Here is a 27,705-nt window from a genome sequence, read left to right as displayed (position 1 = left end):
GTTCCCGGCAAGGTGTTAAGTCTTCAGCTGTTTCTCCTCGCCGGCCGTTACAGCTTCTTTGCGAGGCGTGGAGTGGCCTGGCCTGGCTCCTCGGCATGCTCGGGCAGAGGCGGCCTTTTCTTCCAGAGTATGACCGGCTCTTGCCGCGCTTTCAAGTAAGTCCCGAGGCGTGTCATCCATCAAAGTCTTAGGGCTCTTTTCCCTCAGGTTTCTTAGTTGCGCTCATAGAAAAGTAGAGAGCAAGTAGGTCGGTAGCACTTCCGAGATTCTGCTGTGGGGAGAGGGCGAAGATGTCACGGGGAGAGGTGTATTGCGGCGGGAAAAAACGCACCACAAAAAAGGCTTTCAGGCGCGTTTAAAAGCTCTCCTGTCCCACGGTATGGATACAAATAGCAACGCCATCCCCTTATTCTAGACTTGCTTCTTATGACAGCTTGAGTATCTTTTTATCTTTCAACCGTCTCCATAATTTGTGTTTGGGAGCGTTTATTGTTTTCTTCTTCATTGTCCTTCACTTAGTTTTTCAAAACAGCTCAGTCACCCAGGTTGTCCCAAAGATGCTTCCCCCCCCCCAAAAAAAAGCAACTGGAAAAACAAAGTCCAGTTGCCTTTTGAGAGAGAGAGAGAGAGAGAGAGAGAGAGAGGAGAGAGAGAGAGAGAAACATCTTTGGGACAAAGCAGCCATTGTGAATAGAATAAAAAGAGAATAAAAATAAAAAGGAATAGAATAAAAAGAAACTAGAATAGAGGAATATTGATGAAAAGTCTTTAGAGGTATGTATGCTAAAAGTCATACCGTGATTTTAAAGTTTGTTTTGAAATTCAGCTGCAAGAAACATATTTCATACATTTAGTGACCTCTAAGCTAGAGAATTGCAGAAAAAAATACTATATACGTAATTACATATTATAGTTCTGTACTGCTTTTGAAATCAGTGCTTTAAATTCTAGCAATATTAAAATGTACTGGATCTTTCTGCCAAAGGTAAAAGGTTCATTGTTTGGGATTTATGACGTATAATGATTTGGAGAATGTAACATCCTAGAGTTTCTGTCTAGCAATGGATGCTCCATTTGATGGCGGTGAAGTAACTGTAGTCATGGAAGAGATAGAAAGCACATACACTTATTCATCCCCAGTGCCATCTAAAAAGAAGAAGAAATATAGAAGTCCTGGAGATCAAGGGGAAAAAACTAAAAAGCCCAGGTGAGTGATTTTTCTGAGTAATCAGTTGACATTAGTTTTTTAGGAATTGCCATTTCTTATTTTGTCTTAAATATTTTAAAATCTGTAATAAAGAAATGGATGCTTTCACACATATGCGTACTTGGCAAAAATCAACCTGCTCTATGGCTAATGACATTACAGAATTAATGAACAGTGTTGTGAAATTATGATTGAGTTGTTAGATACGCCCAGAGTTGTTGGAAATCATTTGGGCAGCAAATAAATTTCATAAATGATACTCTGTTCAAACTGTTTAAATGTTGCGGTATAGTTCCATAACTGAGAAGTGAGTAGTCATATATTCTTACTTGGCAATAATGAGTTTCTTTGAAGAGTTTCATTTTAAAAAAATTAGTAATTTGGTCATGCTTTCAATTATTTAATAGCTTTAGTGTTGCATTTAAATACTTGAGGCTTTAGCATTACACTTCAAAATTGTGCTTATAGTTTTTGCTTAAGTAACTTTTTGAGAGAATTGCTTATTATATATATATATATGTATATATATATATATATATATATATATATATATATATATATATATATATATATATATATACACTTTATGTATCTTTATTCTTATGAAGATATGTATATATATTTGTATCTTTGAGTTTATTTTTATTTATTTATTGGATTTACATACTGCCCATCTTGTCCAGCAACAACATGGACAAATCCTTGCAGATTCCTTGGCAACATTTTTTGGAATTGTTTTGCCACTGCCTTTCTCTTATGGCTGAGAGTGAGTGGCTGGCCTAAATGTACACAGCTTCATGCTTAAGACAGAACTAGAAGCCATGGTTTCCCAGTACCTTTAACTACTACACCTAATTGACTGTCTATGACTTTATATACTGTAGATATTTTTGTATTTTTGTGTGAAATGCCTGACCTAATCTTAAAAAGAGCTAGGGTGAAGTAAACAATTATAGCTTAGTATTTTTATAAAGTTTTTTTTCCATCTTGCACTCTAAAATTTGTATAGCTTTCTATCCTGTTTTCCAGCAGGATGACAGTTCTCAGGATGATATACATGGGGTTCTCACAGAGTTTCCATTTGGCTACTGAATAGATTCAAACCAGTTCACAGAGCATGGTCATTTTCAAGAGTGGGAAAAACTACTGCAAAGCATCTGGAAACAATCCAGTAATGACAGATACATTAATTGAATAGCACCTGTTTGTTACTTGACCAGAAGCCGGTCAGGGTATACATATAAATAAATACTATTCTTTAGTAAAACTGCAGTAATAGTACATTAAATATCTAAAACTCTTCTGCTTTTATAATTCCCCAGATCAACAGTCTGAAACAGCCACTATACTTTGTCAAATGACAGGGTTGGCTTTATAGCAAAATAATGGACTGCTCTGTTGGACTGCTGTATTACAAAAGCACAGTCTATGGACCTGAATTGCATGCAATTGTCTAAAGGTGTTTTAAAAATTGCTATTTCAAAGTAATTGCTTATTAACAAAGGGAGGATTAAACACATAGTGAATCATAATAAAATAATTTAGGCCAGCTGACCTTTTTCTTTAGAATGAGAGATGCCTAAGAATGCTCTAGAAACTTTTTTCATGTAATTGGAAGGACAATTTGTGTTTGTGTTCAAGAACTCATCAAGAACTAGGAGAGAAGAATTTGGATGAAGTGGGTGTTTCCAAAGTCACCATTCTTTTTCAAGAAATTCTGCTTAAGAGTTTCTCATTCTTATTGCTTTCAATAGTATCTTGAAAACAGTCCCCCTCCCATGCTTTTCATCCTAGATAACAAAAAAGCTATTGTCTTTTGTTGGTTTACAAGAATATATTAAAAGCAAAATGTCTGTTCCACAGACTGTGGACTAAACAATGATGCATGCCATTTACTTGTGTCAGTTTCAATTTATTTCATGCCATATTGTGATTCTTTGGAGGGGAAAAGAAGATGTACCAATAAGTTGAAAATAAGGCTTTCTGAGATCAATAGGTCTTGCAAGGAAATATGGTTCTTTAGAATTTGCTTGCACAAATAGGTTTGGGATGTTTATTGAACAAAATTTGTAGTCCTAATCTTTACATAATTCTATTAAAAAGTTTTTTTTATCAATGTTTATTGAAAATTCATGTGAAAATGCAGACCAGGAATAGATGGATAATTTGCTTGCATTATAATTTGAGAGGAAACTAGAGAAGTATTTTGCTTGTTTTCCAGATCTGCATATCTTCTGTATTATTATGATATATACCTGAAAGTTCAACAGGAGCTCCCACACCTTCCTCAGTCTGCAATTAACAAGAAGATCAGTGAGAGTTGGAGGCTGCTTAGTGTAGCTGAGAAAAGTTATTATTTGGAGAAGGCTAAGTTAGAAAAAGAAGGTCTAGATCCGGTAATTAATTTGTTTATAATTATACTTGAAAATCTGCAGGTCTTTTGTGTGCATGTCTCTGTGTATATGCATATTGTATATACTACATGTATTGAAAGCTCAAAAACAAATAGAATGCTGTTCTTAGACATACTCAGGAGGATAATTACGTTTCCATGAATTTCTATTATAGATTTGTAGTCATAGGAGATGTTTCTATATCGAAAATAACAAGTTCATAGGAGTCTACCTGAAATATTGGACACTAGTATTCCTCAGTATTGATTACAGTGTCAAAGAGCTTATTAATAGCAAGCAGTAAACTCATAACAATATTTTATATTTTGAATTCAATATTTATTGAAAATTGATTTTGGCATATATGTGTTCTCTATAGGAAGTTTCACCAGATAGCAGAACAAATGCTGGAAGAATACTATGTGTGAGATGAATAATATATCTCAGGAATTCCATCAGCTTCATAGCTTGAAGTGTCAATAACAGTAAACTTAATATTTATTAAACATATATGCCGCCTGACTCTTGATATTACTGGGCAGCTCACAATAAAGAAATTACAATATTTTTTTTAAAAAAGATAAAAGGTGGCAATCACAGTAAAACGAGGGGTCTTATTCTTCCTCACAGAAGGCCAGATAAATGTAGTTAAAATTAGAGAAGGTGAGATGAAAAAATTGCTTAGAATAGGGAGTTTTTTTCCTTTGAAAACTGGCAAAGAAACCCCTGAAGTGCTGCTATGCTGATGACTCCATATTCTATCTTTTTTTTCATAGAACTCAAAGCTGTCTTCCCTGACTGCTGTAGTTCCAGATATCCCAGGTTTTCGTAAAATCCTCCCTCGTTCTGATTACATAATTATTCCTAAAGGAAGTCTGCAGGATGAAAGGAATAAGCCGCACGTTGAACTTCACGTGACCCAGGGCCAAACAGCATTGGAAGGACAAACAGCTGCTGCTAATGTCACAAGTGTTTCCCATAGTGCTGTGCAGAACATACTTTCAGTGGACTCCGGCCAAATTGGCATTTCTGAGCAGTGCATTGCCATTGAAGGGGTATCAGAAGATCCCACCACATTTGTTCAGGCAGATACAATAGAAGAAGTTGTAGCATCAGAGATCTTGTCTCATTATGTCAGGCCTGCTGCACCTAAAGTGGCTGGCGATATCTTTCTGGATGAGGAGGCCCCTTTAGAAGCAGGAGATGGGTATCCCTGTCAAGCAACCAGTGTGGTTATCGAAGAAACTTTGGTTAACACCTCAGAAGCACCAAATGGGAGCATGACTGTGGCACAGCCACAGGCTTCGCATGGCCTTTCTGTGGTAACCGTGGTGACTAGAAGAGTAAGTAAAATGCTTCCTCTTAAATCTAATCCAGGTTATATTTAGCCGCATGTAAATGCCTAAATGATGCCAGTGTACATTTTCAATAGTACATAGGGTACCTAGGATTTTTGACTAATTAGCTCAGAAATGGAAAGAGTTGCATTTGAGATCTTAATGAACTACTTGTTCTGAGCTGTTTTGCTACAAAGTGTCCTCAGAATTTTAAAATTGACTACAGTGTAGAAAACGAGCAGTTTCCTTACTTATATCTTTCTTCTATTTCCAGGATAGACAAGAAAGTAATTCTGCAACCCCCACTGCACAGTTCATTATGCTGCCTCTGACAGCCCATTCTGTTTTGGAAAATCCAACATCAATCAAACTGGTCAGTAAAAGAAATGCATATTTCCAATAAGGCCTCTTAGAAAGGCATATTATTCAGTAACTGAATCATAATGTATTTAATATATCATTGAGGGTAAATTGAACACACTTCTAAATTGAAACATTTTTCTATGGTCTCAAACTTTCCCACATATACGTCCTGAAAACTTGGAGTTTGAAACCAAACTTTACAAAGAGGAGCATATTTGAATTTACATCGAAATGTGCATTTCCTGAATGCTTAATATAGGTTAAGCAAGACTGCCTCCTGGATTGTTTTTCTCCTGTTCCTTCTACCCGAGGAGCTGACAGACGAGACAAACCTAGTGGACTGTACTCTCTGGTGCTATATCTCATTTTATATAAAGCCATATCTTTTTACGTTTAAATGAACAGCTTGCTTTATGTTTTAAAGGTTTCTGAGGAGAGATGTAGTTCAACCAAGAATTCCATTTCCACTCTTACTAGAAACATTCACAAATAAAGTGCAAAAGCATTTCAAATGCATAAGACATGTACTGTGTTAATGAAGGGGTAGGCAATATAGTTTGGTCCAGGTATTTTAGATTTTAATTCCCATGAGCTCCTGCAGGAAAAAAGAATGGAAATTTTAGTCCTAAACATAATAATGATATTTAATTATATACATGAGATGGTGAATGGATGATAAAATGAAAATAGTTTGGGACTATGTTAGCCTGCATCTATTAGCTTTAGTGTTGTACCATTTGTATGTAACTTGCAAACCTTCACTCCATTCTTCCTATCAAATACAACAGCCCTACTCTTTGATACATAAATGTTCAGAATCATATGTCTAATTATATCATACATCTCTTTATTGCAAATTAGGTTCTAAAGTAAAAATGAACATGGAAAAACATGACTATAGAGAGGAATGTCATGATTGTGTGTGCGTGTGTTCATTTTTAAATTATTTTACTTCAGATGTTTATTTTGATGGTACTGTAGTTCATCAATCCATGTTGTTGATATTTCTGATGCTTTAATTAAATTTGATCTGTCTAGTTACTTGCAATCCAAGTAAGTTATTGCTACCAGGTAAAATGACTGCCAACTGCTAAGAAAAAAATGACTGATATCTTGATCGTCTCCAAAAGCATAATTTCCGATTTACACTAATTAATGTTATACTCCAAAAGGACTGCAAAATTATCCATGACTTTTACTGATTTTGCTACTAAAGAGTCAGGCTATATTTTGTCATCTGGAAGCAACGTGATTTTATAGTCCATATGAAGCATCTCAAGCTCCTGGTAAAGGTAGCTTTCCTTCCTTAGCTGTAGTCAGTTTTGTCATCCAGTCTTTAGAATGATGAGTGCTTTTTCCCGTACCCCAAGTACCATTTAAGATTATTCTCCAATTCATAATGCAGTGGTGAATTCATAAAAGGAGTCCATATTTTTGCCTAACATATTTCTAAGTGCTTTATTTGTAAAGAATTCACTTTGGTTAATATAGAATCTGGGCAGGGAGAAGCAAACTAGAAAGAAGCAATATATCTATCAACTCTGCCAAGGATACAGTTAAATTTTCTCAGAAATGTTTTACTTTTCTTTGCTGTTTGTTCCTAGATCCTTCCTGCTCTCTAGTAGCATTGGCTAATTTTTTGGCAGTGCTGGGTAGGATAAAAGTGGTTCTCCATCATTTTTATCCTAATCATTCATCATTGCAAGTTTGACTTTAAAGCAAGGCTATTTCCTGGAACCAGATAAGATCTAGATTTGTTAATAGTTACTGTCAATTATAGAATAACATGAGTTTATTTTTTAAGAAAGAATTAAACCACTACAAAAACATTTTTGTTGAATGACTTGAATCAACCTGAATCAAGACATATCTAGAAAAAAAATAAAGTGATTTATAATCAATTAAAATTCTTACTTTTTTATTTTAACATATTTTAAAATATAAGAAAAAGGAAATAGAAATTAAAAAATTACAAGCTAGCTTAATTTGAGTAAGATTCTTAACACTCAGTTATTGTAGTATTGCATACAAAGGTGATCTTATTCTGATACTTTAAACCAATATAAAAATGAAATGAAATCACAATAAAAAAGAACCCTATATGATAACTATAAATCAAAATGGGCAATTAATAAGAGTTTCTTTCTGATCCACAATTTGTTTCATTTAAAGACTAGTGCAAACCTTAGAAAAGGAAGAATAAGTTGTTATTTAGTTTGGCTATTCAGATATTAAATATAAACCCATCACCCTCCATAATAAATGTGATTTCCATAGCTGATGCAGTGTAACCTGTTTTCCCCCTTGGGGCTCAACAATAATCATGTCATTGCATTTGACTGCTTTACATGCAGAGCAAGTATACTGTCTCCCTTTCTCATGAATAAAATAATTTTGACTTATATTACAGTTGCTGACTTAATATTTTGAGTTAAATATTCCTTATTTGTATTCATAAAAAATAAAATTGGAATAATCCATCTGATTTTAGATTCTGTCCAAAAATTATACAACCATCTGAAAACACAAGAAACATAATACAACTGGAAATAAAATATGGATAATGAAAACCAGTCAGCATGATACAAGTATAATTAATATGAGGTAATAAAAGCAGCTGTCTGAAGTATTTGTTTATTCTGCTCCCAAATCTTGAACAAAATTCTAATTTCTGCTATATCTAAGGAACAATACAATACTTAAATATGAGATCATCCTAGAATCTAGATCATATATTATCATTAAATCATAATGACTTTTGAGGTAGAAACAAAGGTACATATATTCTGCTGTATTGGAGCAAAGCTTCTTATGCCTTCTTATGCCATTTAATTTTGTAAAGTAATCTATCCTTTCACTTCAGACAACTACTTACACTCGTAGGGGGCATGGAAATTGCACCAATCCTGGCTGTGTCTTTACTTATGTTACCAGACATAAGCCACCAAAATGCCCCATGTGTGGAAACTTTCTGGGAGGGAAATGGATCCCTAAGGTATGGTGAAATTAATTTTAAAAATATGACATTGCATAGAGAGACTTTTGTTTGTTTTGGGTTTGGGTCTGTAAAATGTTTGTGTTACAAAATGATTATTTGTACAAGTAATTTTTTTAATATACTTATGGTGATGAGTAGCATTGAAAATTTAATCGCTAATATAGCTAATTTCCAAGGGAAAAATTGGATGTCTTCTACCTTAACTGAACTAAATTTAATTATGAAATATTATTTTGAAATTTAGCTTTATTTTAAAAATACAGCTTATTATTTGGGTATTTAAAAGGGTTATGAACATGGATTTGATTTTTTTATTCAAAGTTTTGTATTTCATTGTTTGATGATTTACAAAATGATTACAATTTACCGTATACAAATTAAAATCAAAGTCATAGCAATAGAGAAAATCCTGTTTGAAAGTATAATTGTCATTGATTCTTAAAATTTAAAGTTGTCTTTTTCTCAGAAGATAAAGTTATTTTTTACAGGGTGTCATGTATCTATAGGAGATTCAGATACTACATATTTAATGCTAAATTGAGATGTTAGAGTAGCTTAAAAAGTATTATCATATCTACTTGTTTTTTTTATTTTGCTAGCTTCTTGATTAAAAATTGTGAAGAGTGAACTGTTTTAATTTGTTGTAATCTTAGAGTTCTGAAGAGTTTGAGTTTGATGTTTTCATTGCACTATAGTTGATGTTTTTTCATCTTTGGCATCTTTAAAATGTGTGGATTTCAACTCCAGAATTCTTCAGCTGACCATCCTTATATACTTAAATGTAAGTAATACTAACTTGGAGAGTTGGGTTGTTTTGGGGTTGTTGTTTTTTTGCAGGAGAAACCTCTAAAAGGCAAATCTGAACCAGCTTCTGGGCTACCGATAAAAACTTTGGGCCTGAAAAAGAGTCAACTACCATTAGCTTTTGGACAGGCATTGGTTCAAGATAATCCTGCTCAGTCTGTGTTAGAAAGTTCGGAAGCAGTTACCCAGCTTCTCAATGCATCTCCTGTTGAGGGGCAAGTGCAGGAGGCTGAGTGGGAAGAAGTGATCATCTCTGAGGCTCATATTCTTGCAAACAATGTACAGTCAGAAGAGCAAGGAGGTGCCACTACCATTATTCAGCTTCAAGAGAGCCTTGCACGGATAGAGCCATCGTTAGAACAGAAGGAGAGAGAAAATGATTCCTCTGAGACAGCAAATGCTCCCAGTCCCATTTCACACCCAACTTCTGCTGTGAAAAATACGACCGGGTAAGTCAACTTCACGTGGACCAAAAATGTGGTGCAGGTTAACTTGGTGTTAGAGTGCAATTCGTAACTTGGATTAAAATAAGCCAATATTTTACTTGGTGTGCTCCAAGATCTTTTCAGATAAAATTTTAGTTCTGAATTTATACCCGTGAGTTTAAACGAGCTATATTTTTGATGTTTTCCTTTGACCCCTAACAAAGTTGAGTAAGAATCAAGCAACTTTGTCCTTTAAGCAAGTTGCGATTGTTATGGCAGGGGTTTCCTGTGGGATTCTTACTTACATTTCCTTTTCAGTGGTGATGCGGTTGGTGCTGCCCCTAAGGGTCTGGAGCAGAAGAGCAAAGCAAAACCCAAGACTTCCTTGCTGGCTGCTGCGAGACCCATGAGGGCCATTTTGCCTGCTCCTGTTAGATTGGCAAGAGAAACTAACCAAGAACAGATCCCTTGCGGACAGTCATTTAGAAACAGTGGTAAATATAAGTCCAGTTTATGCTACAGTTTCTGAATTGTAGGCTGTGATTGCCGGCGGGTAACACCCAGGGATAGGGCCTTCTCAGTGGGGGCGCCTGCCCTTTGGAACCAGCTGCCAGTGGAGCTGAGGACTGCCCCCGACCTCCGTTCATTCCGCCGGGACTTGAAGAACTGGCTCTTCGAGCTCTCTGGCCCAGGCTGAGGATTAATCTTATTTTAACTGGGGTTTTATTTATACAGGGACAAATATAATTTTTTTTAAACTTGGTTTTTTAACTTTTGTATTTTGGTTTTTAATTACCCTGTAAACCGCCCTGAGTCCTTCGGGAAAGGGCGGTATATAAATGTAATAATAAATAAATTATATTTGATGGGTGTAAGCTTAGATGTAGTTTAGATTTAGTCTCAGAAAGTTATTTTAAAAATCCCTCATCACTGAATAGTGCACATTTAAAAAATCGGTCTAACAAAATAAAAGTAATAAAAATAAAAAAAATGACAGTCGAGTTGTACAAAAACATCAGTTAATTTAAAGTTCAAAATTTGTGCCTAAATGACTGAACCAAAAAAAAAAAGTTTTCATTTGGTGTTGAAGATGACAGAAAATCAAATGGGATTTAGAGATGACTTGCCATATTCCATCTTTCTTGGAGCACTTATTGTAAAACCTGATGTAATTCAGTGTGTTGCTTACTAATGTTAAAATTTTCATTTACATGTTTTTCCAAAAAGACAATTCCCCAATAAGAATCTCAGGATTAAAGCCAAATACACTGAAGCAGCTGGGTCAGAATCCTGTTCAAGCATCCAGTGCTGAAGATCAGAAGGTAAGATCAGATTTTGCCAAAATGCATCCTTTTCTGTTCTTTAGTTTACTAATTAATATACTAGTTTGAATTCAGTCTTCTAATGGAAAGCGTTTAGAACCAGTTCAAAGGATTTCTACTTCAGGTACTTCTGTACTTTACCAAATGGGGGAGAGCTGAATTGAATTCTCCATGCTTCATGGAATCTTGACCTAGTTGGGTGAAATTCCACACATCCTGGGATTTAGCAGTTTTGAGTGGAGCCAAGTAATGTAGCATGAAGAATTGTGAACTTTGACTATGATGATGTGTTGTTGTTTTTTGTCAGAAAACATCACAGTACATCTCACTTCATGTTTCTCTCTTGACTTCTTGTTCTCTGTCTAAAGCTTCACTGCAGCCCAAACAGTTCAACATCTCAGGTCAAAGTGGTGGAGGTCAAGCCAGATGTATTCCCTTCTTATAAATATAGCTGCACTGTAACCTTGGTAAGAATAATTGGCAATTGGAAATCTGTAAGATTGCAGTACCTAAATACTGTCTAATAAATGAACTTGGGGATTGTGTGCCGTCATCATAAATGTTGATATGCACTATACAAATACCCACCACACACTTCCTGTTTAGACTAATTTATGGAAAGGCCTGAAAGAGAATAAGAAATAGTAAACCAAAGAAATTAAAGGTGTGAAGCAAGAAAAAAAGGAAGTGTAACAATCTAATTCACCATTCACTACTCCTCTTACAAAGAAAGTCAGTTTGATGTGTTTTTCTTACCTGCCTACGTCTCATAATAATGCAGTGAAATGGAAATTGTTATCTGACGTGATATTAATCCATAATGAATATGGTTTTTTTGGCATTTTGATGAAATGTTAATACTTCTCTATACCAATGTTAATAATTCAGATTCGTTTGCATGAGCGCCTCCTGGTTAATTACTTTTCAGATGAATAGTTTTCACCGATTGACAGCATAGCAACCAATTCCATAGTTTTGTACTGCTGATATTTGAACATATAGTCTGGGAAATGTAGCACAGTTAAAATAAGAGTGGATAAAACATTTGAGCTTTCTATATAGGATTTGGGATTGGCAACCTCACGTGGTAGAGGGAAATGCAAGAACCCTTCCTGCACTTATGTGTACACTAATCGGCACAAGCCGAGAGTCTGTCCCCGTTGTGGTTACAACCTTGTCAAAGACAGAACTGAGAAAACGGCAAAATCTGCGGTGAGTTACGGTTCCTTTAAGCTTCCTTCAACTGAGTCTGTGATTTTGAAGTCCATAGGCCTTATCTCTGTATAAGTCTGTATAGGATAGGCCAGGGGTAGGCAACCTTGGCTCTTTTATAGCTCAGGAATTCTGGGAGTTGAAGTCTACGAGTCATAAAAGAGCCGAGGTTGCCTACCCCTAAGATAGGCCTAGAGACAAAGCAAATCTCTGCCTCCCCACAAGGTTTGACTTCGTTGTAGGCAAGAGTTTGTCTTCCCCTTTCACGTGCTGAAGAAGATAAGGGAAAGAAACAGGATATTTTCTCCTGACCTTCTGTGGCATTTAGAGATCTAGCATGACTGTCAAGGGGAAGACCCTGTGTTGATGATAACCAATCTTTCATCGGTCAGTTGGATCGCTCAGAATTGTCAGCTCACGGATGCATTAATTTGCAGGCAGGGAAGGACTATCCTCAACTTATTTTCAGTATGTGAGAGTCTGCACTGATTTCCTGAGGAAGACAATATTTACTATTCTTGTTCAGTTACTGGTTCTTATGACAACATCATCTATCTATCTATCTATCTATCTATCTATCTATCTATCTATCTATCTATCTATCTATCTATCTATCTATCTATCTATCTATCTATCTATCTATACCGCCCTATTCCCGAAGGACTCAGGGCGGTTTACAGGGCAATATTTAAAAGACAATATAAAATTAAGATAAAAATAGAATTAAAAAGAATTAAATTAATTAATAGCCCAACAATAAAACAATGTTAAAAAACTTGAAACTAAAAACCCCCTCAGTCCAGGCCAGATAGATCGAAAAGCCAGGTTTTCAGGTCCCGGTGAGACGAGCGCAGGTCGGGGGCAGTCCGGAGTTCCACAGGTAAATCATTCCAAAGGGCAGGCGCGCCCACAGAGAATGCCCTCCCTCTGGGGATCACCCACCGGCATTCCCTGACCGGCGGCACCCTAAGGAGGCCCTCCCTATGGGAGCACACAGGACGATGGGAAGTTGATGCTGGCAGCAGGTGCTCCCTAAGATAATCCGGGCCCATACCATTTAGGGCTTTATAGGTCATCACCAGCACCTTGAATCTCACCCGGAGGGCAACTGGAAGCCAATGCAGCTCGCGGAGAAGAGGTGTTACACGGGAGTGTCGGGAGACTCCCATCACAACTCACGCGGCCGCATTCTGCACCAGCTGAAGCCTCCGAGTGGTCCTCAAGGACAGCCCCATGTAGAGAGCGTTGCAGTAGTCTAGCCGGGAGGTCACGAGCGCATGAGTGACTGTGCGTAGGGCATCTCGGTCCAAATAGGGGCGCAACTGGCGCACCAGGCGAACCTGGGCGAAAGCCCCCCTGGTCACAGCTCCTATATGATCTTCCAAACTGAGCCGTGAATCCAGGAGAACACCCAAGTTGCGAGCCCTATCAATGGGGGGGGGTAACACCTCACCTCCCATAGTTAACGATGGACAAAACTGGTTCTCCTGAGATGCCGGTATGCACAGCCACTCAGTCTTGGCGGGATTGAGTTGAAGCCTGTTTCTCCCCATCCAAACCCGGACCGCCTCCAGGCAACGGGACATCACGTCGAGGGCATCACTGGGTTGGTTCGGGGTGGAAAGAAAAAGCTGGGTATCATCAGCATACTGATGATACCCCACCCCGAAACCATGAATGAGCTCACCCAGCGGCTTCATATAGATGTTGAACAAGAGGGGAGAGAGAACCGACCCCTGAGGAACTCCACAAACGAGAGGCCTCGGGGCAGATCTCTGCCCTCCTGTCAACACCGACTGCGAGCAGCCCAGGAGGTCCTGAAATCTCTCCCTCCCTTTTTTTCCTCATTTTTAATATCTTCTGTGATGCCATATAGTTTATGGCTAGGGATATGTAATACGTTTCTCAGACTAATTGTGCCCATGTGACTTGATGATATGCCACTTTTGTTGGTTTTGAATTCCATCCTTTTAAAATAATAATTGAGAGAAAGAATCAGACTGATAATGCTGAAAAGTTACTGATTTAATGGAGATATTTCTGCCTCCATCCCCATACACAAATTGAATGGAAATTTGCAGTTTATTACTTATAGGAATCATTGTGAACAATGAAAGGTGACCATGTATAGGTAGTCCTTGACTTACAACCCCAATTGAGCCCAAAATTTCTGTTGCTAAGTGAGACATTTGTTAAGTGAGTTTTGCCCCATTTTGCGACTTTTCTTGCCACAGTTGTTAAATGAATCTCTGTGGTTGTTAAATTAGTAGCACAGTTGTTAAGAGAAACTTCTCCATTGACTTTTCTTGTCAGAAGGTCACAAAAGGTGATCACATGACCATAGGACACTGCAACCGTCATAAATATGAGTCAGTTGCCAAGCCTCTGGATTTTTGATCATTTGACTCTGGGGATGCTGCAAGGTCATAAGTGTGAAAAACAGTCATAAGTCACTTTTTTCCAGTGCTGTTATAACGTTGAACTGACACTAAATGTAGTGCTGTATGTCAAGGACTACCTGTATTTAGAATTTAGACTTGTATGTGAGCTATTTCACTTTTGAACTTGTCTTACCTCACACCTCTTTTATAAAAAATTTTCTAGTGACTCATTTTGATTTTTCAGTACGTACGTTCAGAAATCTGTGACAACATACAGATCATTGCTAAAATGTTCTAGTATTGAGTGTTTTAAGCCAGTCTACCGAAGCAGTTCAGTTTTTGAAGCCTTTTTCCATTGGGCTAACAGTAGAATTCAATGGCAGTGGGGTTGAAGGACATTCCGATTATCCAGCAACTGGATTTAAATCCTTATTTTTCTTAATATACTTTTTAATTCGTTTTCCTTGATATAGCCATAGTATAGTGAAATAATAACTTCCTCTTTATCAAGCATACGGCCTGAGGTATCTAGTTTACTAACTTCCAACTAAAGAAAATAAAATTTAATTGTGATGAATGGTTTTTGTTAGTCCGGTATTATCTTTTGCACCACTGCCAGTGGCTTGACTGTATTTTGTATCCATTAGCGGTTTTCTCTAAACATCAGCAGGATGACGGAAATTACCCTGCCAACAGTAAGATCAACAAGTGGCTTAACAGATAATCAGATAAAGGTAATATGTTTTTTGTAGGAAGTCACCTCTAGCCCTGCACATGTACTGAATACCAGTGAGCCTCTAATTCAGTCCCAAAAAGAGATTCAGCGCCAGTCCACTCTGCAACTTCTGCGCAAAGTAATTCAGATCCCAGAGAATGAATCTGAACTCTCAGATGTTTTTGCACTGATTCACGAACTCAATAGCTCACGGCTCATCCTGTCTAACATGAACGAAGAAACAGTTACCATTGAGCAGACTTCCTGGTCTAACTATTATGAGTTTCCTTCTTCCCAATGCCTTCTCTGTAACAGCCCTTTATTCAAAGGAGGGCCAAAGTAAGTGAAATTACAATTATTGTCACTTTTCTTAATTTTACCATGTTGTGTTCCCTTTTGAAAATTCTCCACAGTCAAACTTAAAAAAAGATGGTTTAGAAAAGATGTTGCATTTGTATTTTTGTCACATTAATGACTGAAATGAAATGAAACTGTCGGAAGAACTACTTGTCCATACCCATCAAGAATAGGCTATTATGTTTATTTGCTCTTTTCCCCATGTCCTTATCCCAGGACCTGATTAATTTTTTTTTTATCCTGTAGCTTGAGAAAATTACCTGGGTAGTCTTAATTTTGTTAACTGAGATTCAGAAAGCTTTTAAGACCCATACAGTCACAATACAGGAAATATAATCTGAACAGATATTACGTCTATGAGGTACAGCTCACTTTTCAGACAGGAATAGAAGATAATTTTAGTATCTGATTATGTCTGCTATTTTGCAGTTTCGCTCTTCAGTTGCATTAGCCGGGTAAGGTGTTTGGTTTTTTTTTTAAAGCTGATCAAAAGGCTGATGATTATCAAAACAGGTACCAAAGAGATAAATTTCCATCCTTAAAAGTTAAAAAAGGATGAGGAAATAGACAGGGGCTGTGTTATCTTCAAGACAACTATTTATGGGTATCTTATTTGAAAATAGAGTATTTGCTGGAATTCTTGTGTTGTAACCCTAAACTTCTTTCAGATAAATAATATTAATCTGAGGTCCTAGGTCTTCAATCAATCATTACCAGTTTAGCTTGCCAGGAGAAAGCTCAAGATGGTTATTTAACTGTGTTTAGTCTAAGCTTAGCAGATAACTCTATCTAGGGAGGCTTGGCTGATACCAGCAACTCAGCAGGGTTAGCCATGGTTATTGTTTGAACGGGAGGGGGCTACCTGGAAATTCCAAGATTGTTAAAACTGAGGAATAAAAAAAAAGGCCTCGTTCTGTAGCATTGCCAAAAAAAAAATCATACATGTAGGACTCAAGATTAGTTTTACCTTAGTGCAGACATGTCAAACTCGTGATGTCACGCGACGTTGCACAACGTATCGGGACGGTTTTGCCATTGCCGGCAATGGGATGGGTGCGGCTTCTGGATGATGCGTCCGGCCCGCGGGCTGGCAGTTTGACACTCCTGCCGTAGTGGGACTGAAGGGAAGTGTGTTCTAACGGTACATAGTCTTGCTTGCCTGATCAGTAAGATAGCTACTTTGAAAATGCTTTGCTTTTACTTCTGCATAGTTAAGCATTATAGAAAGACCCATCTTCTCTGTGTTTCATGGATCAATATGCAATTTTCCGTTTCCATAGCTCTCTTGCAGGCCCTCAGGAATGCTGGTTGTTAACAGCTAATCGGCTGCAAGTTGTCACCGCCCAGCTCAAAGTGTGTGTGAATGTGCAGTGCTTGGCCCTTCACAGCTTCAGTGATATCTATACTGGTGAGTTAAAAGCGTGGAGGCATTTATAAAATTGGAAGCTTCGGGGAGCAGAATACGTTTAGGGCAAGGGTAGGCAACCTTGGCTCTTTTATAACTCATGGACTTCAACTCCCAGAATTCCTGAGTCAGCTATGCTGACTCAGGAATTCTGGGAGTTGAAGTCCATGAGTCATAAAAGAGCCGAGGTTGCCTACCCCTGGTTTAGGGTGTCCATTCTCTTCCTTTTATTTCCCTAGTGAAGCTGGGTTGTGCCTTTTTAATTTATTAACTTGGAATTTGAGATCCAAGTTATTTTATGGTCTGTGTAACTTTCAAATCCATAATAACAGCTGTTCTGTTTTTCAATTATAGGTTTGTTTAATATTGGTAACAAGCTTTTAGTGAGCCTGGACCTTCTGTTTACAATAAGAAACCATATAAAACTTGGCGAGGATCCTAAAGTGACAATTAGCAAGATTTTGGAAACTGTGCAGGAACACACAGGTATTAATATTACATTTTTTCTGCCTTTGCTACAGCTTTCAGACATTACTTTGTAATAAATTAGTTTTGCTATAAGTGAAGTTTAATATAGATAGTTTTTCCAACCAAATCTGTCCAAAATGCTGGTTGTTTAATGATTTTGAGAAAAGAATCTATTCTTTCTAAATTTAGAAAATTATCCAGAGGTTGTGATTTAACTCTCATTTAATATTTCAGCCTTGAAGAGCAAGGAACAAGCCTTAAAATATAAACTTGATGAAAGGTGGAATGTAGAGAGTGCAAAAATTATTGTTTAACCAAGTGAGAAAGTCAGTATTTAAGACAGATGGTTGGTATGATGTAATTTAAGATGGAATACCTTCACACGGTGACTGCTTGGTGCAAAGAGGTGGCAGGCTATAAGTTGTGGCCAGTAAAAATAGAATATATAATATTATGAAAGTTTTATTTCTTAGGATAATCTGTGAACCTTGAATAGAGAATTATTGAAATATGAAGCTTCCTTTCTTGAAGCAGTTTTTCCCTGCTGTTCTGAGAGACGGATATTAAAGTTACTGAATTGTATGACTTGCCTGTGGTTCAGCTTTCAGATCATTGTTAATGCATTGGTTCCTGACCTGAGTGGGTGATCGGTACTATACTTGTCATCTTTAAAAACTAGCCCAGGTTTAAATATCCTAATTCACCTAATGCAGGGTTGTCAAACTGCCGGATGCGTCATGCTGAAACCATGCCCACCCCATTGCCGGCAGTGGAAAAAAAATATCGCGATATATTGTGACAGGTCACATGACGTTGCGAGTTTGACTCCCCTGACCTAATGAGTAAGCAGTGTTGAGTCTCAGAAAGTTATAATTAAATTCATATTTCTGTGATTCTATTTGAAGCAAAAGTTTGAAACTCCATGTTGGTAGTTTGTCATTACAGATAGGGATTTGCATGAGCCTTTTTGATAGAAATTATTCTCATTGGCTCTTTTTTTTCCTTCCTCAAGAGAGAAACCTGAGCACTGAAGAGGTGAATCAAGTTGAGGAACTGCTGTGCAATGGTTACTGGGCCTTTGAGTGCCTTACTGTCCGAGACTACAATGATATGATCTGTGGTGTCTGTGGCATTGCACCAAAAGTTGAAATAGCTCAGAGGAACGCGGAAAGTGTTTTGTCACTAAAAAATATTGAGGTAGACCGGGAATGCATTGTTTTAAAGCTGCACTTGTTTGTTAGTGTTGATGTGCATATTTTGTTCAAACATCTTCATCTTTCTACTATAGAATTTACAAAGGTGGGCTTTTACTTCAGCAAAATTGATGGGTTGGCTTTCTATTAACACACCCTTTTAAATAAAAAGTAATGCAACAATGAAAGAAACAAGAACAAAAGTGATAACAGTTTCTTGAGAAAGATTAACTAATATATACAGTAACAATTAAATATTGATACTTTTCTTTCCTCCTTTTCCAATGCTAGTTTACCTGGCCAGAATTCTTGGCATCTAGTGAGGTAAATGTAGAAGATTTTTGGTCAACCATGGAGACAGAAGTCATAGAGCAAGTGGCCTTTCCCTCCAGTATACCTATCGCAAAGTTTGATGCCTCCATCATAGCTCCCTTCTTTCCACCACTAATGAGGAGCACCATAGTAGTCAACACAGAAAGGGAGAAGAACCTTGAATCGCATATAATCCCAGGTGGCAATCACATTTGTTTTCTTGTTTACCTTTTTAAGCAGTAGTTTTGATGGTATCCATAGTGGCACTAAGATTGAAAACTCAGTATGCTTTGCTGAAAAGGAGTGTGCCTTTACGAGTTTGTGCCCTATTAGATTGCATGCTAGTCCCAGATATGCATGGCTGTGGGGATAAATATGTAATGGTTACTTTTTTTCCTATGAAAAGCTGTAGGGGCAGCTTTTAGAGCAACACTTTCATGCTCATAATAGCACTTCCTATGTTTATATTAGACACGGTTTTATTTCTGTGAATTCTGATGAACATGACATAGACATGGCCTTCAGACATGGGCTAAAGGCTGTGTCCTTCCTTGTGGAAATGACGCTGACCTGGGTGCATCCAATTACTGAGGATTGTATCTTGCTTTTTCAGGTAATGCAAGTGTTCTAGTGAGGCTGATTCAGGATGAAATTTGTAAAGTGGAACAGATTGGTTCCTACAGTGAGGAAGAACTGCAAAATTTCTTGACACAGTGCAGCATTCCTTGGGAGGAGGGTGACTCCAAGGTAATCACAATGTTCTTCAAGAATATAGCCATGCTTCTGTTTTGAAGGAAGCATTACTTCCTTGCCTTCCTTCTGTCAAGTGCCTGCATAATGTAATGTCCCTCTTTCTATAGCAATAGCAATAGCACTTAGACTTACATACCACCCCATAGTACTTTACAGCCCTCTTCGAGCAGTTTACAATGTCAGCATATTGGCCCCAACAATCTGGGTCCTCAATTTACTCCCCTGGAAGTATGGAAAGCTGAGTCAACCTTGAGCCCCATCAGGATTGAACTCTAGGCTGCGGGCAGAGTCAACCTGAAATACTGCTTTCTAACCACTGCGCCAGCACTAGTCCTTTCTATGTTTATTAAATCTGTAAAATTAAATGATTTTAATTTCACAAATGACTAATAATGATGAAGTGCACTTCACCATAGGTAAAGGTAAAGGTTCCCCCGCACATGCGTGCTAGTCGTTTCTGACTCTAGGGGCCGGTGCTCATCTCTGTTTCAAAGCCGAAGAGCCAGTGCTTGTCTGAAGACGTCTCCGTGGTCATGTGGCCGGCATGACTAGACGCCAACGGCGCACGGAACGCTGTTACCTTCCCACTGTAGTGGTCCCTATTTTTCTACTTGCATTTTTACGTGCTTTTGAACTGCTAGGTTGGCAGAAGCTGGGACGAGTAACAGGCGCTCACTCTGTTACGCGGCACTTGCGATTTGACCCGCCAAACTGCCGACCTTCTGATCGACAAGCTCAGCATCCTAACCCACTGAGCCACCGCGTCCCTGCACTTCACCATAAAACTACCCATTTTTTTTCCTGAAGCAAAATAAGACCTGTGGGCCACTACTTAATCATCTCTGCTAGATGAACTGCAGTTGTCCACCTGTCTGTCTCTATCCTCCTTGATTTTGCATGCCGCTGGCTATTTGTAAGCTAAGACAGTTTGAAAAACTTGGTTGTCTGTTTTTTCTCTTTGTTTCTTAGGAGCAGCTCTGTCTTTCTTTTCTGGCTCTTTATGATTTTGTACAGAATGGGACACAAATCAGTCAGCCTCCAGCATTCCTAACAGGAGGGAAAATCTACAAAGTGTGTCCACATCAGGTGAGGCTGACCAAAAAAAAATAATGACACTAATATGTAAGGATGTTCATAATGAAAATGGCCACTGTGAATATTCCAAGAGTGGAAACAAACGTATGTATTTTAGAAGTTTGGTTGAAAGCGTGAAGCCAAGCCCACTGTTCTGTTTGGAACATGGAACAATGATCCCAGCTGCATAATTGCTATTCTGCCCTACAGTCATGGTATTTTTATAAAAACTGATATCCAGAAATTAGAGTTCATGGGGATACATGGGTTGGTTCACAATTGTGCAGAGGGATACTTCACATGCTTGCTTCACACATACGTTGCTAATGCTCCTAAAATTACATATATCAGGAAAAATGCCAATTGCTTCCTTGGGTTTGAGCCTAACGGGAATGTTGCAAGAAAAGGAAAAGGCTGTTTTTCTACAAATAATTGGTCAATGATTTTTTTTAAACAACCACAACATTAGTAAACACTTATAGGAGAGATGATAATTGAAAGGCATGTTGTTAAGTTTAACTGCTGTTTGTCTTGTAAATAAATTAAAAGATTGCACATCTGTTTTCTCATTGCTTCTTTGGGGGTTTTATTTGAAGGTTTTCAATTTTCTTAAAAATTAATTGAATTTTCTGTCATTTGGAAGGTAATTTTCATTCAGTATGGGCTACTACAACTCTTCTTTATTTACCCTGAAATATAAAACAAAGTCATAGTAATTGCTGCTCCCAAGGCCCCAGTGTTTTCTGTACTCGAAAAGAGAGAGAGAGAGAAAAAAACAAAAACTCTGCAAGCCACTTGAGTTTTTTTTTTATTGAAAAGTTTTAATATACAGTTTTCCTTTAAAAAACCCCCCTTCCCCCTCCCTCCTCCCCTCCCTACCTCCCCCTATCTCCCCCCCTCCCCCTCTCCCTCCTCCCTCCCCTGCCTCCCCCCCCCGACTTCCCCTCCTCCCCCCCTCCCCCCCCGACTTCCCAGAGCAAAATACAAGGTATATATCTAAAAAGCAATCATAAACAATCATATACTAACAATTATAAACTCTAAAATCCATCACTCTCTAGCTTATATAGAGTAAACCAATCCTTAATAATAGTAAATATGTATAAAGAACTAAAATAAAAGAAAACTAACGTCATTCCCATCTATGTTCTTCCACAATTCACTATTTCCTAAACAAATTCTCATTTACACATCACAAGCACCTATCCCTATCAACCTCTCTAGCCAAAATAGGCTATAATAGATAGTTCTTACACAAATTAACCCGCATTAACCCACAAAACTTTCTTCCTCTTCCTCTGTAGTAAATTGTCCATTAATTCCAAATTGAAGATTTTGTTACCATACATATCATCCCAAAACTCTTAAAAACACAACTACCACTTAACTATAAGTATGTTGTGGAAGTTCCATAGATTTCTACTGGTCTTATTTTTTTATCTTTTTTTTGAGCGTTTTAAGGCAGCACGCGTCACCCTCTGTTCTCTAGGATCATCCAAAAGAGTTGCAGCTTGATCTCCTCCTGTACCATTCTCGTCTATCTGTCCATCTTCATCCTCTTGATGTTCTCCTTCTCCAGATCCCTCTGCAGCTTCCAAAAGTGTTGATGGGGTTGCTTTTAAGACATTGTTGTAAAAATCATGCGCTTGCTTCACAGTACCCAAACAATACCTTTTACCTTCATACATGAAGCTCAACCCAGCTGGGATCTCCCATCTGAACCTTATATCTCTTTGCTTGAGCTCTTGCACAAGAAATATAAAGTCCTTCCTTCTCTTTAAAATCTTTGGAGGAATTTCTTTTAGAACCAAAACTTCTTGACCAGCAATCACAACTTTATTATCATAGGCAGCTTGTATAACTTCATCTCTAATTTCCCTTTTTACAAAATAAACCACCACATCTCTAGGCAACTTTCTCTGTTTAGCAATCCACGAGTTCACACGAAACACTTTGTCCATACCTTGTTTTATTTCAGATGCTGGATGGTTCAATACCACCTCAAAAGCCTCAGAAACCAGCTGCTTTAAATCTTCCTTGATATTCTCTTTTAGGCCTCTAATTCTAACAGCAAACTGCATCTGGTAAAATTGAGCCAGACTCAGTTCGCTATCCATTTTGTCTTTTAAATCTTCAATTTCCAATACTTTTGCTTCTAATATAGCATTCTTTTGAGTCAGATCTTCCACTTTGTCATCCAGCACCTCCACACATTTAGCTACTTTATGCACTGAGGACAAAATGTCTACCTTCATCTCTCTAAATTTCTGTTCCATCCTTTCTTCCATTCTCTGCTCCAATTTCTCCAATTTCTCCTCCATCTGTACAAATTTAACACCCATTGACTCCAAAATTAACTGGGTATGTTTTTCAAGATCCTTCAATGTCAATACATCGGGAGAATGCAACGCCTGCAGTAATGATTGTTGTTGCACCGGAGAATTTCCAGCACTCCGAAAAGTTCTAGGGGGAGGTTTAGCCGCCATCTTTTACTTACAATTGTGACGCACTTTCACTTTAAGTTTTAAGCACAGTCCATCAAGCTCGAGAGTAAAATAAAATAATCCTCTTCATCTCTTCATCTTTCCCTCTTGTACTGCTCTGCCTGCTCTTTTCCTTTCATAGTCTCTCCTTCAAGCAGGGATGGTCGCAGACGCCTGGCTCTGCTCCATGAAGTCCGGAGCAGAGACGCTAGCCAGCTGGGAGCAGCCCAGGCTACGGGGGAGTTCAATCCTTCAGCCGCCCAAGCTCCAAGCTCAGGCGGCCCCGGAGAACTCAACCCCTACCTGGGGGCTCACCCCCTCCTCTTCTCCCGAGGAGGGGGCTTCAAATTCGCCCGAACAGCTGATCGGCGCTGTTTCGGGCGAAAAATCACACAGCTGAGCCGCGGGCAGCCCGGGAAGGCTGTCTCCGGCGCCGCGGAGCCACCGGAAGTCAAGCCACTTGAGTTTTAGTTAAATGAAACAAAATCAATTTCACATGTTTTTAATGAATATGTTGAATGGGGTTGTTTTAATCTGAGTTTGAAACAAAAAAACATTTTCTAATTAGTGCCCATCTCTTACTAATATGTCATTCCAGAATAGGTACAGTATGGATTATTCCTATACTAGAAAATGTACTTATAAGGTTAGTGGAACAGGTGTTGTTCCAGGAGTGAACAGTGTTACAAGTAAGCAAAATAATTAAGTCTGGACAGAAGGAAAAAGAAAAAAGAAAATTAACAAAATCTACTTTAAAACTGGCATTCATTGTATTGTTATTCGACCATTCTATCCTTGCTCCCATTATATCCTCCTAGCTGAATATATGAAATCGTAGAGGTTTAAAATATAAATGTATTTTATCAAATCATATATTTTCTGTTTTAGCCAAGTACATTACTGTAATACTGGATCAACTACGATGCCTTTCTCTTCTATTATATCCCTATTAATAGTATTAATAGTATTTTGATATAATTTTATGCTTGCCTTGAAAAATATTATTTGAAAGTTGTATTAGTATACTTTTTACAGAGTGTGAGGGAATAAGCTTCTATGTGATGAAAGTTACATGAGTGTTTTAAAGTTTGAATACAAGTGTAAATTACCTTGGAAAACTGAATGAGAGTTTGTCCCAGTTATTTTGTTGTTCTATAATCTTTCTTGATCTTTTTTCTTTACAGGTTGTGTGTGGTTCAAAATATATTGTTAGAGGGGAAAGTCCCCGAGACCATGTAGATCTACTAACTTCTTCACGTCACTGGCCACCAGTCTATGTAGTAGATATGGCCACTTCAGTCGCGCTGTGTGCAGATATCTGTTACCCTGACTTGACTGCTCAGATGTGGGGAAGAAACCAGGGTTGCTTCTCAGACCCTATGGAGTCTTTAAGGGTTAGTTGCCATGTATTTCTCTGAAGATTAAAATCATTAGCAATACTGTGACTTATCTGGAATAGTTACCATGCATAGTTTTTCTGTTTCTTTGACAAAATCATGGCTTATAAAGATCTGTAGATTACTTTGGTAATAATTCTCTAAATGATATTCACTAAAAGTTACACTATTAGATGATTTATGTAGCTCCTTTAACAGTACTTATTCCCATTTATTTAGATCACAGTATTGGAGCAAGCAAGGATTTTACCTGTTGTCTCCTTCTAAAATTCATTTTTTAAATCAGCCAAAGAGTAGAAACCATGTCACCTTTCCTGAACACCAAGAATGGATCTGTATTGATCCTCAAAATTTAATATATTGATAAGAATGAGAAAGACAAACTGTTTTCACTAATCATAAAGGAATATTTTCAGGGGTGATCATTACAGTGCCTTCTTCCATCTAAAAAATTGGGGTCACTGTCTCTTTCTCTTGCAATGCACTTTACAAAAAAGCTATAGAAATATAATTCCAAGTTTTAAAAATTACATCATTTAATTCTTATGTTCAAGATGTGTATTTATACCGTCATCATTTGTTCTTGACTGCTTGGTCGATGCTCAATATATACTCCTTGGGAATGGTCAGTTACTATTCTAATTTTATAGAAGTATGCATGGTATGAGAATGTACAGGTTATTCAAAAAGCCTTCAGCCAAACAGTTTTGAACTTGGGACCATACTTTTTTATTGCTAAGCCAACTTTGAAGACTGTAAATACAAAGTGTTTTGTCATGCATACATCACTTTTGTCTCGCTTTTTTTCTTCCATCAGTATGTGTCTTGCCCGGAACTCCTTGACAGGCACTACAGTGTGGATACAACCACTGAGGAACATTCTGTTGAGCATCCAATCACTAAGTCAGCATCTCGCTTTGTAGTTCACACTGGGACAGAGCAGAAGACTCAAGGTGATCCAATGGCTCGACACCGTTCCCTCTCTCTATGCCGGGAACTGGAGCCCTACGGTGCTATCATTACAGCCATCAATGACAGCAAAACCAATAACGTTCGCCAAAACCCTATAGCATTTGACAGTGCAACCCACTATTATCTCTACAATCGTTTGATAGATTTTCTCTCCAGTCGTGAGGTTGTGAATAGGCAGATCCATGAAATTGTTCAAAGCTGCCAACCTGGTGAAGTTGTAATCCGGGACAATCTATATCGTCTGGGTGTTGCTCAGATCAAGACAGAAATGGATGAAGATGAGATACAAGAAGAAGAAAGTGTTGTCTAATATATTGCAAGGTGACCACGATCAGACACAATAGCTAAGCAGTTTGTCACAGAAAGTTCCAGTTGAGCACAGGACTATGTTAAGCTAAGAATCGTGACCTATTGATTGGGCTTCTGATCTGTAGACAGATAGCTGTTGACGAACAAATTTCTCTTTTCAAGAGGCTGGGTAAACCCAGAAGTAACCCAGGATAATTGTTCTAAGACAGAATGATTTTCTATTGCTGACAAGAGAAAGAAAATACATATGCAGAACATCACTTTTTTTTAAGAGTGCATGTTGCTGGAAATGCATAAAAGTGAAAAAAACCCCAGCATAAAACATGTGTGACTGCTCCAATATTCTGAAGTGGCCATCATAGATTGAAGAATATTTGGAACCTAGATCTTTTAAGTTTCTATTCTGAAAAGACTTGAACTTTGACTTGGCATTGGAAGGTTGAGAGTTTATGTGCTTCTTCAGCTTTTTTTGCATCAATCTGAGAAAACCACACATTATTTAGTGGTTGAAAGCTAGACTGGCTTGCATATTAAGTTATAAGCTACTAGAAGCATCATTGCCCTGACTAGCATGGTTATTTCAAAGGTTCTTCAGGGGTTTATATGTTTTGGATAAAGGATGTAGGCGGGGGATATTCAGGCACTTTACTTTATAACCCAGTTAATGGACTTGATGGTTTATTCCTGTGACCACAGATGCTACTAAAGATATGTGTGGAATAATGGTTGGGTTCCATGAATACAATCTAATAAGATATTTTTTTCCAAATTATTTCTATGGCTGAAATTGTTAGGCATGCAACATAACACTTACTTTTAAGGGCCATTTGGAAACCACTACATGCTCCACTATTCCAGTGTTATAAAACTGACCTGTATGAGTTCATACTGTCATAGTCAATTATTATATTGTTTTTTCTGTGTAATGTTTTGAGCCATGATGTGTGTCTACATTGTTCACTGATTTTGTGTTCATTCTTGGCCATCCATAAATCTACAAAGTAAAAAAAAATAGATTTCTGCTACCACTGAAATATGGGGAAACTTTCCCTGACTGAGGTAAAGTTACCCACTATGTTTTCTTCAAATTTGTGGTGTGGATTTAAAGCTCTCTTCTGTGAAGAGTTCTAGTGTGTACTGTGCTGTAAAAAACAACAAAAAAGAAACTTATTAAAGTTCAGAGCAAAACGTATCACTTGCTGTTTAAAATGCTAATTTATGAAATGCAGTTTTTAAGTCAGTGGTAAACTAATAAATTATCTCTTCCAGTGTTGGAGAGTAAAACTGTTTGGACAAATGAGTTTTCCTTATTTTGTAGCTTCAGGAGATTGAAAGTTACAGGGGAAAGATATCTCATTCTGGTTGCTAAAGAATAGAGTTACCGATCCATACGGTGGAAGTGTTTCTTTATGAAATGTTTGCATGGAAGAAATTAATTTTTATGCGTTGAAACAGTATTACCGTAATCTTTTATTTTCTTTGGGAAGAAACCCCCCTACAGAATCCATTGGTGCTGAATTTAAATTGTTTTCGTTATAACACTTAACGATTGGGTAATTAGAGCCAGAATAAATGCATGTTTTGTTTTCTTAACTTTATAATCCGAGCTCATTTAGGTGTTATGAAGGACAAAAACAGAATATGAATGATTTGTATCTTATTTTTTTAATATTCAATTAGATTTTGCAAATCTCATTTTATTATGACAGGTTAATACACTCCACAAATGATTTGCAGATCTAGCTTCACAGGCCAGGCATGCTGCTTATACTTCTATTTTTTTTCCTCCCATTCAAAAAATTAAATGTGCTTTTACTCTAAAGTT

General features: G+C 37.6%; 1 protein-coding gene across 2 annotated transcripts; it reads left to right on the top strand.

Moving 5' to 3' along the window:
• HMGXB3 (HMG-box containing 3) lies at positions 1 to 27,702 on the top strand. Of its 2 annotated transcripts, XM_083352288.1 has the most exons (20): positions 1 to 155; positions 1,060 to 1,207; positions 3,429 to 3,603; positions 4,377 to 4,943; positions 5,212 to 5,310; positions 8,164 to 8,295; positions 9,136 to 9,551; positions 9,846 to 10,021; positions 10,752 to 10,849; positions 11,218 to 11,316; positions 11,912 to 12,061; positions 15,195 to 15,496; positions 16,795 to 16,922; positions 17,274 to 17,405; positions 18,400 to 18,584; positions 18,872 to 19,091; positions 19,506 to 19,639; positions 20,615 to 20,731; positions 24,387 to 24,596; positions 25,417 to 27,702. In XM_083352288.1, exons 2-20 carry the CDS (start codon positions 1,062 to 1,064, stop codon positions 25,879 to 25,881), a joined length of 3,951 nt encoding a protein of 1,316 aa, XP_083208414.1. In that variant the 5' UTR covers positions 1 to 155; positions 1,060 to 1,061; the 3' UTR covers positions 25,882 to 27,702. The 2 variants fall into 2 exon arrangements, with proteins under 2 accessions (XP_083208414.1, XP_083208415.1); XM_083352289.1 differs by lacking the exons at positions 1 to 155; positions 11,218 to 11,316 and having other exon boundaries at positions 403 to 1,207.
• Positions 27,703 to 27,705: the final 3 nt, after the last annotated feature.

The sequence above is a fragment of the Vipera ursinii genome, assembly GCF_947247035.1.
Source record: "Vipera ursinii genome assembly, chromosome: 2".
Taxonomy (NCBI): Eukaryota; Metazoa; Chordata; class Lepidosauria; order Squamata; family Viperidae; genus Vipera; species Vipera ursinii.
This window is presented reverse-complemented; position numbering and strand designations above follow the sequence as displayed.

Excerpts from the sequence above, each read along its gene's own strand:
- HMGXB3 (XM_083352288.1), top strand. The coding sequence starts at position 1,062 with ATGGATGCTCCATTTGATGGCGGTGAAGTAACTGTAGTCATGGAAGAG. Across the intron at positions 10,850-11,217 it reads CCAGTGCTGAAGATCAGAAG|CTTCACTGCAGCCCAAACAG; the intron begins GTAAGATCAGAT and ends CTCTGTCTAAAG. Across the intron at positions 17,406-18,399 it reads AACTGTGCAGGAACACACAG|AGAGAAACCTGAGCACTGAA; the intron begins GTATTAATATTA and ends TCCTTCCTCAAG.